Source organism: Thermobia domestica, chromosome 4 (genome assembly GCF_964235325.1).
Source record: "Thermobia domestica chromosome 4, izTheDome1.hap1.1, whole genome shotgun sequence".
Classification (NCBI taxonomy): Eukaryota; Metazoa; Arthropoda; class Insecta; order Zygentoma; family Lepismatidae; genus Thermobia; species Thermobia domestica.
The window spans coordinates 114038118-114053234 of NC_137457.1; the positions used below are offsets into that span (position 1 = coordinate 114038118).

General features: G+C 33.8%; 1 protein-coding gene across 1 annotated transcript in view; it reads right to left on the minus strand.

The window, feature by feature from the left end:
- Positions 1-340: 340 nt before the first annotated feature.
- LOC145682845 (uncharacterized) overlaps positions 341-15117 on the minus strand; it is a 251069-nt gene continuing 236292 nt past the window's right edge. The window contains exon 5 of the mRNA XM_081754210.1: positions 341-402. Within this exon, the coding sequence (XP_081610336.1) occupies positions 341-402 (62 nt within the window). The remainder of the gene's footprint in view (positions 403-15117) is intronic.

The window sequence follows — 15117 nt, forward strand, 5'->3', positions numbered from 1 at the left end:
TTCTAGGTATATTGATTTAGCGTTTTGCAAACATATCCTCACATCTTCAATTGTGTTCTAATGTAACACATTTATGGCAAAATAATAGTTTGATAGCTATATCGCAAATGAAAAATACACTAATCTGCACACTCGAATTTAAGTTTACTTATGTGTGGAACAAGAAATTATCTTTTCAGGTATTAGCAGAACACCTCGAAAATTGTAATTGGCATAATCGCAAATATAGGTAATAATCATTCCCGATATTATTATTATTATTATTATTATTATTATTATTATTATTATTATTATTATTATTATTATTATTATTATTACATCAGTAACAGTAAATACTTAATTACACTTTCGCCATCATACATCTTTCATCAGATTCCGTATTAAACTTACCTTCCGTCCAATCTAGAAACAGAACGTGAACATATAAGTATTACATATAGTAAATAACAAAAAAAAATAGTATATATTCTAAACTGTAGAATGCTTCACCTTTAAGATGCGCAATCAAAAGATATATTTTTTTCTAAATATGCATAAATTATTTAACTAAAATACTTATGGTCGCAAATTTAAGAGGGTCAGGTTGACAGGTCATTTAACAGAATGGAAGAAAGTAGGAACGTTTTCAAGGTTTAACTAGACATCCAATCCAAAACACTCCCTTTTTGAGACAAGGACACAGATGTGAGGACAATATTAAGCCAACCGTGGCAGCCTTTCAGTTTATTCTAATGCTAACCTGGTCTCTAATGATGATACATAAGTATATCACAGACGAATTAATGTATCGGTATTGTTGCCACCAGTCCGATTTCAATATTGGAAAGTCAATTTTGCATCAGTGATAATATAGTATAGTTTGTCCCAGAACATGAAACCTCGCGCCATGGCTACGTTAGTTTATCATTGTGTTTAAGAAAGTTTCAGAACCTAGTGACCCGATTTCAGAAATTCTTTCATTGTTACAAACTTATCTAAAGCCAGTGATGAGATACTAAACTTTATTCTGGAATATGGTCCGTCATGTGCTTGGCGAGTCATTTTTGTATAGTTGAGAATGTTCCAAAAGTATTGAAGTGGTTTTAACAATTCCTTCAACTTTGAAAATTTTTATTTGATGCCGGTGAAGATATGCTAAATTTTGTACCGTTACATAAGTTTTTGGGCATCAGGAGTGTCATTTTTGCTTCATTTTAAATAAAAAAAATACTCAGAACCTACTGAACCAATTTCCCTAACTCATTCGCTCTTGGAAAGCTTATTATTTGCCACTGGTCATTTATGTACTTTGCTTCTCTAGCCTAATTTATTTCTGTTTTCTAATCGGTAAGAATCTACGTCGGGAAGTCTTCTAAATGCATTTAAAATTATTTAAACTAAATTAAACAATTACATTCAAATTTCAGCAGAGCGCAATAGTAAAACCACTAAAATTCATTAGGCAAATAAATATGCAATGCAGCGTTTAAACAATGAAATGTAGAGTACATAGTTAATCAGTATTTATTTTGTAAGTCGTATCTAATAGTTGTCAGTATCTATTTTAATATACAGTACATAGTTTCTAAATATTACGAATATACTCCACATCAACTTCCTTTAAGCAGGCAAGAAACGTAAGTCTGGACGAAAACTGCAATTTCGCCCCTCTGGGGTAATTTTCAAACTAAAAGAGGAAAACATCGTGAAACTATTATTCTAATTTATGTTAATTTATAATTTTTACTGAAGCGTTCATCAACGTCAGCAATCTACCTAACCTAAACAGGTTTTACTAAATCGAGAAATACTAGTATGGATGACACATGACATTTTGCCTCTTCACATCATTTTAATTGTCAAACAGGAGAAGGTTTGGAATATATCCTCAGTAGCAGAAGAAGGTTGGAAAATGTGGGAAATCAGGCAAAATGCAGTGTTGGCCGCATCCGTACCCGATGTAGGCACCAGAAAGATCGCTTGACGTTTTCGCCCATTACTGCCAATGTGGGGTTTCCAACCTATGCCAACAGAGAATACAATTTCGATTCACACTAATCGGTACTGACACTGCTGTAACTTGTGTGGACCCAGGATAAACTGCCCTCCCCCCCAGAGAAGCCCCTGCTTTTCGCATTGGGCCCATTTTAAGACAAAATTTTGTTACTTCTTATAGTATTCGACATGAAATTATAAATGAAGCATCAAACTAGATTACTACATTACATAAACAAAACAGCACACAAAAAGTAAATGAAAGTAAAATGAGACGTGGGCTCATTTCAGTAAAGAAAATCTACTATTAGCAGCCCTAAAAATAATATTATTCGTATGGCTTTGAAATTTTTCAAAATTGTCTCTTTAATTGATTTGTCTTTTATGGAATGGGCCCATGGGAGTAACTAGCAGCCTTTCAGACCTTGCGTGCAGAAGGGCCCACAGGTTTTGGTTCCAATAAAGAGTAAAAGAAAGATGGACAGAGGGTGCCCAAGAATTAGCAAAACAATTTTCTAGTGGGCCCAAATACGCGTATTAATGCTGTCTCCTCAGAAAAATCTATGTTACGGTGCTGCATACCGATCGATGTGGAACCCACATCTTACCTAGCTGGAGACCACATCTAACCCACAACTAGATTACGGCAGCGTTTCCGAAAGTTTATTCCGGAAGAAAAAGACTAGTTTCACGTTCTCACATGTAAACTTCATAGGAAAAGAATTATAAATACGAAAATTAGAGGGAATAAAACAAAATGTTGCTAAATGGACTTTGTGTTTTTACATCTTTTGAGACTGTGGTATTCAGTACACACTTCTTATATAATAATAATAATAATAATAAAATAATAATAATAATAATAATAATAATAATAATAATAATAGTAATAATAACTCATTATTATTATTATTATTATTATTAATAATAATAATAATAATAATAATAATAATATTAATATTATTATAAATTCTTAGTATGAGGAAGTTCTCAGTTCCATGTGAGTGGCGTATTTAACGAGAGCTTCAGGACTACACACCTCCACAAGCTATATCTCTTGGTAATTTTAATTTTGCTTTTGCGATTGCTTTTGAGGCAACAAAACCAAATTTCTGTGTCTGTGTAACAACTCGAAATAAGGTGGCAACTTTGACCTCATGCTCGGCCGCGGTTACTCTTAAAAAATTCTTACCAATGATAAATAACTGGAAGTACCATGATCATTTGATGGAAAACTGAGAGCGAGCGCTATACATGCAGCTCAGAAAATAACATTTTCTACTGGAAGTTGTAAGTGGAGAAAATTATAGATTTTATCTAATCACCTTTTGTAGGTGAAAAATCAATTGCAACAAACTATGGAGTAAGAGTTTCGCTTTCCACGGCGAATATGATCAGCAGAGGTCACATACGGGTACCAGAACATGGACACCAGCGAATACGAAAATTTCTTAAACAGCATTTCGACTAGCGTCTTCGAAGAAGCACGATTCCAAAGCAGAGTCTTCTTTATTATACATGTTTTAATAATGTAGTTTAGTTCGCTTCTTTGAATTTTCTATACAACCGCTGCTATCCTCCTCCCCAGATTCTTTCAAATTTTTCGTCAAGTATCATGAAAAGATATATTATTAAGATATATTTTGCAACGAGCTATCTCAGCAAAGTTTCAAGTAGTTAGACTGCTGGTTTTGCAGTATTGTTCTCGTCTTGCTCTTGCATACATTAATCTTGAACTTACTCTTGCATGCAATACCAACACCGATTTATGCATCACTGATGCGGATAGTTTTGAGTTGAGTTGATTTTGAGTTTTACGTCCCGTTCAGCAGCGAGGCTATATGAGACGTGGACCTACTGATTAACGTGGAATCCGAACCACATGAGCTTCCGCCGGGAATCGAACCCGGGTCTCCCACGCCAAAGGGCGTATAGTATTGAGACAAGACACGACGACGCTGGGCAAAGTCTCTGATTTGTGTCGACGAAAGCACATTTCGGATTCGGTTCCGAATTTAAGACACGACCGAGACAATACAGACATTTGTCTCAGTATCGATACCATGTATCGAGAGTACATATGGCTCTAACTCTCGTCAACCAATAGATGCCGACAGTAAGAAATAGCTGTATCAGCAATTGATTAACGCTTGTATCATGAGCCGCCCTGCTCTGGTGTTAATGTTCTGAGTGAGTTTTTAGTGTTTTGGAAATGTTGAAGGGACCTGCCTTGAGGTAAATGACACATATTATGTTGCCCTGTGAATAGTGACCCTGCCCCGAAAGCATTGTTCCTACAATTAGGTGCCCTTTCCCAGTGACCACGAAATTTTTATTTGCTCAGCATGGCAGACTCTAGTCTGAAGAATTGGGACTTTTAAATTCTTTTTTACGTTATTACACATATTGGAAACAGGGTTACAGCGTTGTGTGGGTCCTGTGAAAGCTAAAAGGGAAAATGTGGTACTACTTACTTTTATGGTCCTGAAGAGCTTAGAAGTAATATTATAACACATATTAAAAACCGGTTTCACACACTGAATGGATCTTCATGGGGAATTGGATTAAAAATTGTATTATTACGTATATAGCCTAATTACCTTTGGAACTCATGAATGGCTGTTAGACCTGTCACCTTTAAACATGTCGCATGTATACGTGTTTCGATTATTTTTAAAATATTCTTTTATTTCTTGTTCTTAAAATTCTTATATATGTGAAATTTGCTAGATCTTAAAACAGTACAGTATTGTGTCGCCACGAATTGAGAGACCATGAATTGATTAAGAAATTTCACTCTGCAAAAGAAACGTAAAAAAGCAATAATTAGCATGGTTTAATATATAAGAGAGTTAGACGTACAGAATTAAAATAATATAATCATTTTTTGTACTTGGAATGTGAAATAGAGTGAGCCGAAATTCATCTTTTTACTTTTTTTTTTTTGAAAATCGCTTCGGCAAAAGGGTTAATGTGTGTCCTTGAGTGGACAAAGTGTGCCAGATTATTTTTTAGAATTTTCAGTCAATGCCTTCATATGCAGCATTAAGGTTCTATAGGAAAGCAATGCAACCCGCGCAACAAGTACCAAATTTCACGATTCTTTCTATATATTCTCGTTGTGCTTTTAAATTGAACCTTAGGAGCAGTTTTAACTATACGTAGTTCATCTTACCAAATCCCACTTGTATGCAGTTCTTCGCCCAAATTGGCCAAATGTCAATGCTCAAGGCAAGAATATGCATATGTTTGCGTTTTTATATGTTTGTTCTGAATGGACTTTTAAGACTAGAGTTGATTTACTTATTTATATTATTTTATCTTTTGTTTTGTAATTCAATTCATTATCACCATCCTCGATCATTTTTTCTTTGGGCAAAATAACACATAATTCTCCATGAGAAACTGATTTTCTCTTCGAGTTCTGCTCACCTTTAGTTACACACCCGCTCTGTTTAATTTCCTGCTATGGCCTTACTTGATTTACTTTAATTGATGGACTACTATCTTTTTAACCGAATATTGGCATTTCCTTACTAGAAAGCAATGCACAGCTATGAAACTTTCGCGACTTGCCGGCCCACATGCTTTATTTAGAATATGTAACCACCAAAAGCACATTTCGGTCTATTGTTTGGGTATGCCATGAAAACGCAGTTTCTTCTCAGTGCAGTTTCACTAAACGCTAGGACAGCACTTCAAGATGGAAAACACATTTCAACGGACCACAAAGACCTTGTTATTGGTAAAAATAAGATCAGGAGAGAAAAGAGAAAATTCATCACGTCAATTGGAGAAAATGAATACATAACCAGGAAATTTGTTAGAGGAGTCATCTTTGATGGAAGAAAATACAAACCCAAACACAGCTGAAGAAAAGGAAAACATTGATATCGACGGCAAATCGAAAAAGAACACTAAATAATAGTAGAGAAAAAGGTTCATCATATTTGGGCCAAGTAGTAACGAAGTCTGGTAGTAGAGAGGCCATCGCCGTCTCTGTGTACGAATTTCTGGATAACGACGAAACTGATCTGTCAACATTTGTAGCAGCTGACTGTGACGGTACACAAATCAACACGGGAAGATTTAACGGGGCTGTGCATTCTTGAAAAAAATAAACTAAATCTTTAAAGGATCCTTTTTCACGAAAATGAACTACCGCTTCGTTACTTAATAAGACATTTCGATGGGAGAACATCGGTCCAAAGACATTTTCGGACCGATCTGAAGGAAACTCGACAAATGCGAGGGAACGTCCTTTGTGTAACACCAACCAATATATCTTGCCTGGTTGGATAAATTCGCAAAGAACTCGGCGAGTACTAACAATATTTACCAGCAAAGTTAAGCGCAATTCACTACTTATAGTGTTATTCGAACTTGGAGAACAAAAAGGCCGATTGGATGGTCAAGTTTCGTTACCTCGCAAGTTCAAGTCACATTATTTTCTTGTAAATTAGCATACGGAGACCTTGCGAGACATCGTTGTGTCTTGTGTAATGCATCGTCACTGTGTACCCATGGATCTGGTTTGCTATGCAGCAAAAGCCATCCTGCTGTGAAGGACTGTATCATATATAGAATTTGGTTCCGCTAGCCCCATTTCTACCCACGAAAGCTAAGCAGTAGGTATTCTCTTCATTTCCGAGAATTCACAGTTCCTAAAACAAATTTCGACACCGACTACTACTACGATATGGTGAAGTGGGTGATATGATGGATTAGTCTCTTGTCTCCGAGAGAAACTCCATACACAAAGATGAGAGGTTGAACAATATATTAAGTGAATTACTATGCGCGGAGAAGAAATAAATGTTTCCTTGGCATACACACGCATTAGTAAACCACGCATCGGTGCGTTTGGTGAGGCAATCTTTTCAATACGTGTGTAGACCGGCAAGTTGTGACGGATTCATATGCTGTGCCTTGCTTTTTGGCAAGGAAATGCTAACACTAGAATAGAAAAAGGTACTATCCTCGAGAAAGTAAAGCAACTAAGTTAGGACCAAAGTAAGTAAGACCGTGTCAGAAAATTAAAGAGGAGGGACGGTTGGAACAATGGGTCGGAAGAACTCGAAGTGCAGTCACCTCCTCGTGGTGAGTTCTGTGTCATTTCTGCCAAAGAATAAATGACTGAGAACATTGATAATGAATTGCATTATAGCATAAAATAAAATAAATAAATAAATATGAAAACCAACACTACTCTTAGGCTAAAAATCCATTTTTGTGCATATATATAAATAGCAACATTTTTGCCTTAAGGGATGAACTTTAGGCAATTTAAGACAAGAACAGCAGATAAATAGGCTTTTGGAATGCAAATTACGTACAGTTTACGGCGCATCGAAGTTTTGATCTAAACAGAATATATGTTATTTGCACAGCCAAAAGCGTGAAATTATGTACTTATTAGTACGAGTTGCATATATTTCCCGTGACACCTCGATGCTGCACATAAATACGGTGACTAAAAACTCAGAAAAAATTCTCGAACACTTTGCCCAATAACAGACTGAATTTCACCGCTTAGAAAAACAGTTTTTTTTAAAAAAAAATTGAAGTTCGGCCCAATCTATTGTGCATCTTTGAAGAAATACTTGAGCATCTTTTTTTGATGTCCTCGCATTAGAAACTTTTGTAGAATCAGAAATGAAACGGAGACCCCTGTGAGTGAAAGCGTACAATGGTTGTCCTCCTTTGAACTACAGTCAGTAAGAACATATTCTTTGCCAAAGGCCTACGGCATTGATAAAGTAGGATGAGAGTCCTGAACTTATGCTCAGGGAGAAGAATGGTTATGTATGAAACATCTCTTGTTAATGCAGGGTGTAATGGAAATAAACTCTCAGCATTATAGTATTTAAAACTCTCAGTATTTACTAACTCTCAGTATTTACTAATTAGAGTACATATACAGAGATCATATCGATTTTATTGCTTGTAAATTGGGGACTAGGTGTCTAAAAAACTTACAGAAAGAAATGCTGTGTACTGTTATTTTGGTTTGAGAAATTCTGTAGACTGTAAGAACTTGTCTGGAATTGTGAGGTAAGTTGAGAGCTGTAATATTTTAATAACAGATGCAGACAATTTCTCCCTAACAGAGTATGAGGATGTGCATAGATTTCAAGATCATTACAACAGAAGTTTATTTCCATTAAGAAAGAAAATAGTTCTAGAAATTTCGATTAATGGTCAAAGCATCTCATGTATATATACATATATTGTTAATTATGTTTTTGTAATAGGTTTTCGTGTTTATGTGACTATTGACTTTCTATTTCACTCAGTTTGTCAAAGCTCGTACTAATGATCGAACTTTATCTAAGGCACAGTACTGAAGGAACGGTGGGCGAATAATGAGGGAATAATGGGGGAACGGTGTATCACAGGGTAGGGAGCATGTACCGTTATAAAATACAACATACTATATGAAGTTTATTCTTTTTACTTCGCAAAGTCTTACAAAAAACAGAAGGATTGCATTGTTAGAATAGATGAGCCATTTTCATTTTTAATTGTATTAAAAATAGAGAAGAAGGAAATAACAAAGGGAACGTACAATGATAAATTACAAAACGTATGAATTCACGATGTTACAACTTAAGTGTTCGTTTGTTAAGGTATAACCCCTTTTTAACCTATGTTGTGCTAGAGTTAGTTATTTCATGCTTAGGAAAATGCAACAGCTTTGAACATTTAGTCTAATAACTTGCTTTCGGGAGCGCTGTCCCGATTTGTGTGTATACTTGAATGCCGATGTTGCAGCTAAATCACTCGTGTGGTCAAACTCCTTATGGTGTTATGATAATTTTACCAGTCAGGTGTGAAACGTTAATTTACATACGTTAAGCTTGCAACGACAGGTGTCATATGTTCCGCTAGACACTCCGGGAGTTGATGTTGAAAGACCCGAGCCCATGGGGTTAATATCTTATATACCAAATCGTCCCAGGCATTTCTTTTACCTTCTGACGCAGCTCTAGAGCTGACGTCGAGTTTCTGCGAGCCTTATAATGATTGCACGCGCATGCCCAATAACAGTATAGAATGTTAGCTTCCCTATGACTTTTCGAATCACGCTGGTAAGGATGCGTTTTGTTTCTTTTATTAGTATATTTTCTGTATGAATAAATAATGTTTGTTTAAATTTGAGCCGCTTATGTGAAGGTGATGCCTATCAGTATTTAAGCACTAATCCATCTCTGTGATTTGGTTACACCAAAGCCAGGGCTATGCCTTTTTCATACATACACGTGGCTAGGAGCAAAGAGACACTTAATTGTCAGTAAAAATAACGGCACGTTTGACCATGCTCCTTCTATCCTTTCTCTTTAATCTCACATATACATAAAGGTGCAGAGCGATTCAACCTCTTCTTTGATTCCGGCCTTAAGACTTGACGTACACAATCTGTGTAAGAGATTATATCTCGAGCTCGTTAAAAAAGAACAAAAGTGTATGAACGTATCGTTCTAGCAAGTTGTATATTTGGTCCCAATTGCAAGTTATCTGTATGCAAGGATTAATGGAGAATAAGTCTTCCTTATGACAAAAATCTAAATATTCCTTAGAATCTGTAGATAAAAAAAAATCAATTGCAAGCAAAACGAGATTTCAAGATTCCATATCGTCTAAATATGGTACTATTTTTAAATGCAGCATTTCGTTAGTAAGGTAATAAACTATGTATCTGTTTTTAATTAACCATGCCTTGTGAACGATATTAATTTACATAACACTACAAGAGTATTAAACCTTACAATCGTGGTATTCTTCTAGCATATTAGCACAGAACACATTCCTATTGACTTATGTGTAATATGTTTTAAGAATTTAGTCCAAGGCCTTAATATGAACCACTGGCATGAACAAAATATGAAAACGACCATAATAACACTCCGGTAATAGGATGAGATCTTCAAAAGCAACCGAACTGCTAATTACAAATAACTACTCTGATTAGATTCCATAGTCGATAATGATAGGGAGTGATTCGTGATACATAGTTTGATTTACAGGTAAGTGTAATAATTTTCTCTGTTTAGTTCACAGCGTATATCAAGTATCGTTAACTAACCTAATGAAATGACTCGGGAGAAATTTTCAAGCAACACTTCGAGGGTGTTAAACGTCTTAAAGTTAGTTTTAATTAAACGGTAGAAGTGCAAGTACAGTGCAATATAGTTGTACTACCACGAGTTAAAATTGCATGAATGTGTGGAGCACGCAAAAATAGAGATCAGTATACTTAACTCCTTTTACCTTCTGCATCCTGTATCAGACACCATGGGGTTATAACATTCAGTTATTATTCAAATATTTTATACTATATTTCATACTATACTATACAAATATTTTATACTTTAAAACAATTTATAACTGAGAGAACTTCTTTAATACAATATTGTAATAAATTTATTTCTAGAAAATATTAATGTTGGTAAGATATAATTAATATAAACTGAATATAGCATCATGTACCGTTTAAGAGAACCATTACTACGTTAACAAAGTGACCTAAGTACTGATATTTGGCTCTGTTCTTATATACATCAAAAGGTAAACAAACTAAGTTAAATCATGAACATCTAATGGTTAATGAAGAAAATGATTACAGTTTGCTTCAGATCCAGAATACGAATGCCTATATCCAAAATTGCAACACAAGAACATATTTGCATCAGCAACTAATAACATATATTGGCTGCAATAGGTGTGGTATGATACAATCTCTGGCGTCTAGTCACGTATTAAAAAAAGTTTATTGCGAATCTTATTGAAAGTGGTAATATTTTGCTTATTCAATAAGAGATGGCAGCAGTAGTCTTACTCCTTGGCGTGTTTGAACATGCCTTCTCTTCCCCGCGGCTTCCGAGGACCGTATAGGTTGTTTAATCAAGAGGGAAGTAACATAGGACAAGACCAGATGGGACTTCTATTGAGTGTTTTTGGTTACAAGGAGTACGATGCTTGCTTCTGACATGTTGTGTGTGTGGGTGTTTTCTTTAAAACGGAAAATAAGAAAAATGGAGTACATAAAATTTGTAACGCGTAACTAAAAACCTAAATTAGCTTGAAATTGAATACGTTGAAATAATTTCTTTAAAAAATATCTTTAAAAGCTTTACTCATTTAGGTTCAATAAAAGGATTAAATTGTCCACATTGACAAATAATAATAATAATAATATTTTTTATAATTAAACATGCTAAGTGAATTTAATACAACTTAAATATTTAAGATTAAAAAGCCAGGTGCTTAAATTTTGTCGTCGTAAACTGACAAGGACAATAGAAAGATAAAGGCGTGGTGTTATTTGATTCACGGTGAGGAACTGCTTTTTCTTGTTAAAATTAGTAGTTTTATTTCTCTTTTTTGCATTCTACTGCGTGAATTTTCTTCAAATCTCTTTACGATTCTTAAAAAGTAAATTGTCATTCCTTAAAACTAATACGTTTATTGATTAAACCAAATAAAATATGAAAATATAAAACTTCAGAAACACAAAAATAGTAAAAAGGGGAGTAATTGAATGTAGTCAAAACAGTTATAAAATACAAAAGTAATTTCTTTAAAATAAAAGAGGAATTAAAATTAGGTTTTGTTGTTTGGGTAAGAAATTAATAACTTTTTGAAAACACCTTTAATTATTTGAATTAAATTCATTGAAAATAAAATCCCTTATTGATATGCAAATTGAAAGCGGTTCATTTGACTTTAATTAAAATGAGTCGTGCAGAATAGATCTTTAAAAATGTATTAATGGCCTTTGACCCTTCTGCTTTAATATATATACTTAAATAATTGTGTGAAAGAGTTGAATGTGAGTTTAGTCAAATTGGGAACCCTTTTCTCCTATAACCCGGAAGTAAGTACGTAACTGCTGAGTTTTTGAAGTATTGATTTTTTAAAAAAATTGTAGATATTAGTTGGATGTACACTGCACTGAATGTTGAATGAGAGTGATAATAACTTAAATGATATATGTACCTTAAATTAAAAATTGAGTGAATGAATTCCAAAGTAAAGATTGTTAAAGTTGATGATTTTTGGAATTTCAGGCAACGAAAACTGTGGAACTTACCATCTTACAATTTGATATATTACTACATTAAAAGTTTGTTTGTTAAAGACTAATTAACTTTACTAGAAAACTTCTCTCCTTCTGCAAAATAATAACATTGATAAATTATAATAAATTGTTTGAAAATTAAATGTTCTTTTGATTGTTTCAAGAAATTTCTACTCTTTCTATTAGATAAGGTTAAATTGTGCAGTGCACATATATGAATGTGATGTGTGGAAGCTTTTGGATATTTTCTTCTTGTGTTTTCTTTTCCAGGAAAAATTGCACTTCCATCGTTTAGTTCTTCAAATATGCCTTGCATATAAGACAGTTGGCAACATTAAATATTTATGCTCTTTAGTTGAGGGGAAAAATTATTTCAGTTATTTTAGGAAACGCGTTTGCGAATTACATTTAACAGAACCGGTGAATTCCGCATGTATGCAACAATAATAGGTTTTACTCTCCCTTATCAGCCGCCAACAGAAATTGAATGAATATGGTTTTAATAATATACAGATATCTGTTTGCAAGTTTGTAATTTAAAGTAAAGTAAATGTTATTCTTGATTAGAAATACGGTTTTCAAGTGTATAACGAACAGTTTAAGTAAATATTTAAGAAATTTATCAATAAATTAAGAGTTATTGAGTAGGTCGGAGAACGGTTGAATTTTTAGTAGTTGGAATAATTATTAAATTGATGGTATCGTTTCGTAATTGCAATTGGCATTAAGCTTTGAGATGTTCTATTAAGATTGCTGCTTTGAATGCTGTTTAGATTTAACGTCTGTGAAGTTTATGGGCAGGTATATATTTATTGTTTTATACGTTATTATCACTTTTTGTCTTGTTACCACTTTTGATCGGTATTTAGAATATATGCTATTGCCTTGTTCGGAGAATTCAGAAAACAAAACATATATATATATATATATATATAAATTGGTTAAATGAGTGTATGAATAGAATTTTGTTTATATCCCATTGAAGTACGAGAAATTTTGTTTGTAAATTAAATTCCTACACTTAGATTTCGTAACTGGAATAAATAAGGAAATCGCGAGTAAGGCTGGTTAAGTGATCTCTCATTCGTGACGTCTACATGTTCGAGTCTGGTGCGGAACAGCAGCAATATCATATTTTGTGTTAGTAATAAAGTAATAAAATTGATTATAAATTGTTTGGCAATCTTGATTGATGTATTTATTGCAAAATTTTGATATTTTGGAACTTGTGTGTAATTGTATGTGTGAAAGAGTAGTTAGAAGTAAATTAGTACAATTGTATTCTGGTTGCATGTTTATATTTTTGCATTGTAATCCCTTCCCTGATTTTCCTTAAATTTGTTATTGGAAAATGGCTTAGTATTAGTCTTAGGCGCAGCAATAAAAGTTTAGAACCTGAAACCTTCTATACTCTTGATAGGACTGGGGAAGTTGAACCTTTAATTACTGCAATACTGCGACGAGTTCTTCAGGAATGCCTTTTAGCTCAGCTAGACAACTGATTCATATAATACTATTCCTAGTTATCATTCTGATTCTGACTCGAATGAATCACAGCAAAGTTGCTTAACAGTTAGAAATAATTTAGATGCAGGTAATGCCGTTTGGACGTGTAGTGGCCGTCTCGGGGTGTCAAGTCATGTGCCTTACTCTGATCCTAATAGATATAGTTTAATGAGTGCTTATAGTCATAAACGATCAAGTGAATTCAGTACTAATAGGAATTTGACTAGCAATCTTGAATTGCGGAGGGTGAAATCTGAAACTTTGATGTCTCTAATGAAAGGTAATCCGTTTGTCAAGTATGATCGAGGATATTCCTGTAACTTAAAAATTTCTTTTAGATAGTCAGGTATAGGTGCTAACTTGTCCCCTTCTAGTGCTCTCAAAGATCATGAAACATAGTTAAAGGAGTTTGCTTTCCCTACTATAGGAAGATTTCGAAATAGTGGAAAATGTTTAATAACTAATAGTAGCCAGTTTCATACAACATTAAATCAAAATTCGTCAAAGGTAAGTTGTGATTCTATTTATCGTTAGGCCGAAACAAAAGTCAATGAGGCTTTTAACTGAAACCTACGTTATGCTTTAAATATTCATATTCCTGTTCTGAATTTTGAGGTAACTGGTGGATTTGGTGTACCAAATAAATTTATTTTTGACAAAATTACCCAAAATTTAAACGAAAGGATTGATTATTTAAAAATATATTGATGGTTTAGATAGTGTCCTTGATGTTTGAGCTTTAGGAAACTGTAAATGAATGAATAGAACATTGTGACTTTCCCTTGAGATTAATATTATTTGCAATTACAACCAAAACTAGAGGTCTTCTGTTGGAAGAAATTAGGTAATGCATTCGGCTTCAGTTGGGATGGAATAATGTTAGAAATAAAATCTTTTACAGATTTATTTCTATGAATGCTAGATCAAAGCTTGTTTCGGAAAGATTATATAGGTGTATGAGATTAAATGAAGATGTTAATGTATTTATTAGTAGCATCTCTTATTCAGCAACAGTTTTGGGAGTGGCTCAACTGAATTTGATATTGCTTTCATAATCTGACATGGTATATATCCTAATTATCGATTTAAATGTTTTGGTAATAATTGGACTAGGATATTAAATGAATTAGAATAGGGAGTTAAAACATATTATCTGTATACACTTTCTAAATTTGAATTTTTGAAATTTAATTCCAAATCAAGAAATGGGAAACTTTTCTCTAAATAAAGGTAGTTATATGTTGACCATGTCAACTCAAGGTGGTTCCGGGTTCAAGTTTCGACCTGATGTTAGGAAGTCATGCTCAAATCAGGGAAATTATTTTAGAAATTCTTCGATGAATGGAAATTTTTGTCCTTCGAAACAACAGTTGTGGAATGATGGTAGAAAATCAAATTGGGATAATGGAATTTCAAAACAAGGTTATAATTATTATAGATATAAAAGCTCAGACTCAGATTTCAATAAACGGCCCGATAGAAGAGTATTGCCGGCCAATATTCAAGGAAAACCCGCATCATTTGTTATGGTAAAGATAATGGTCTTCGTGTAGCTC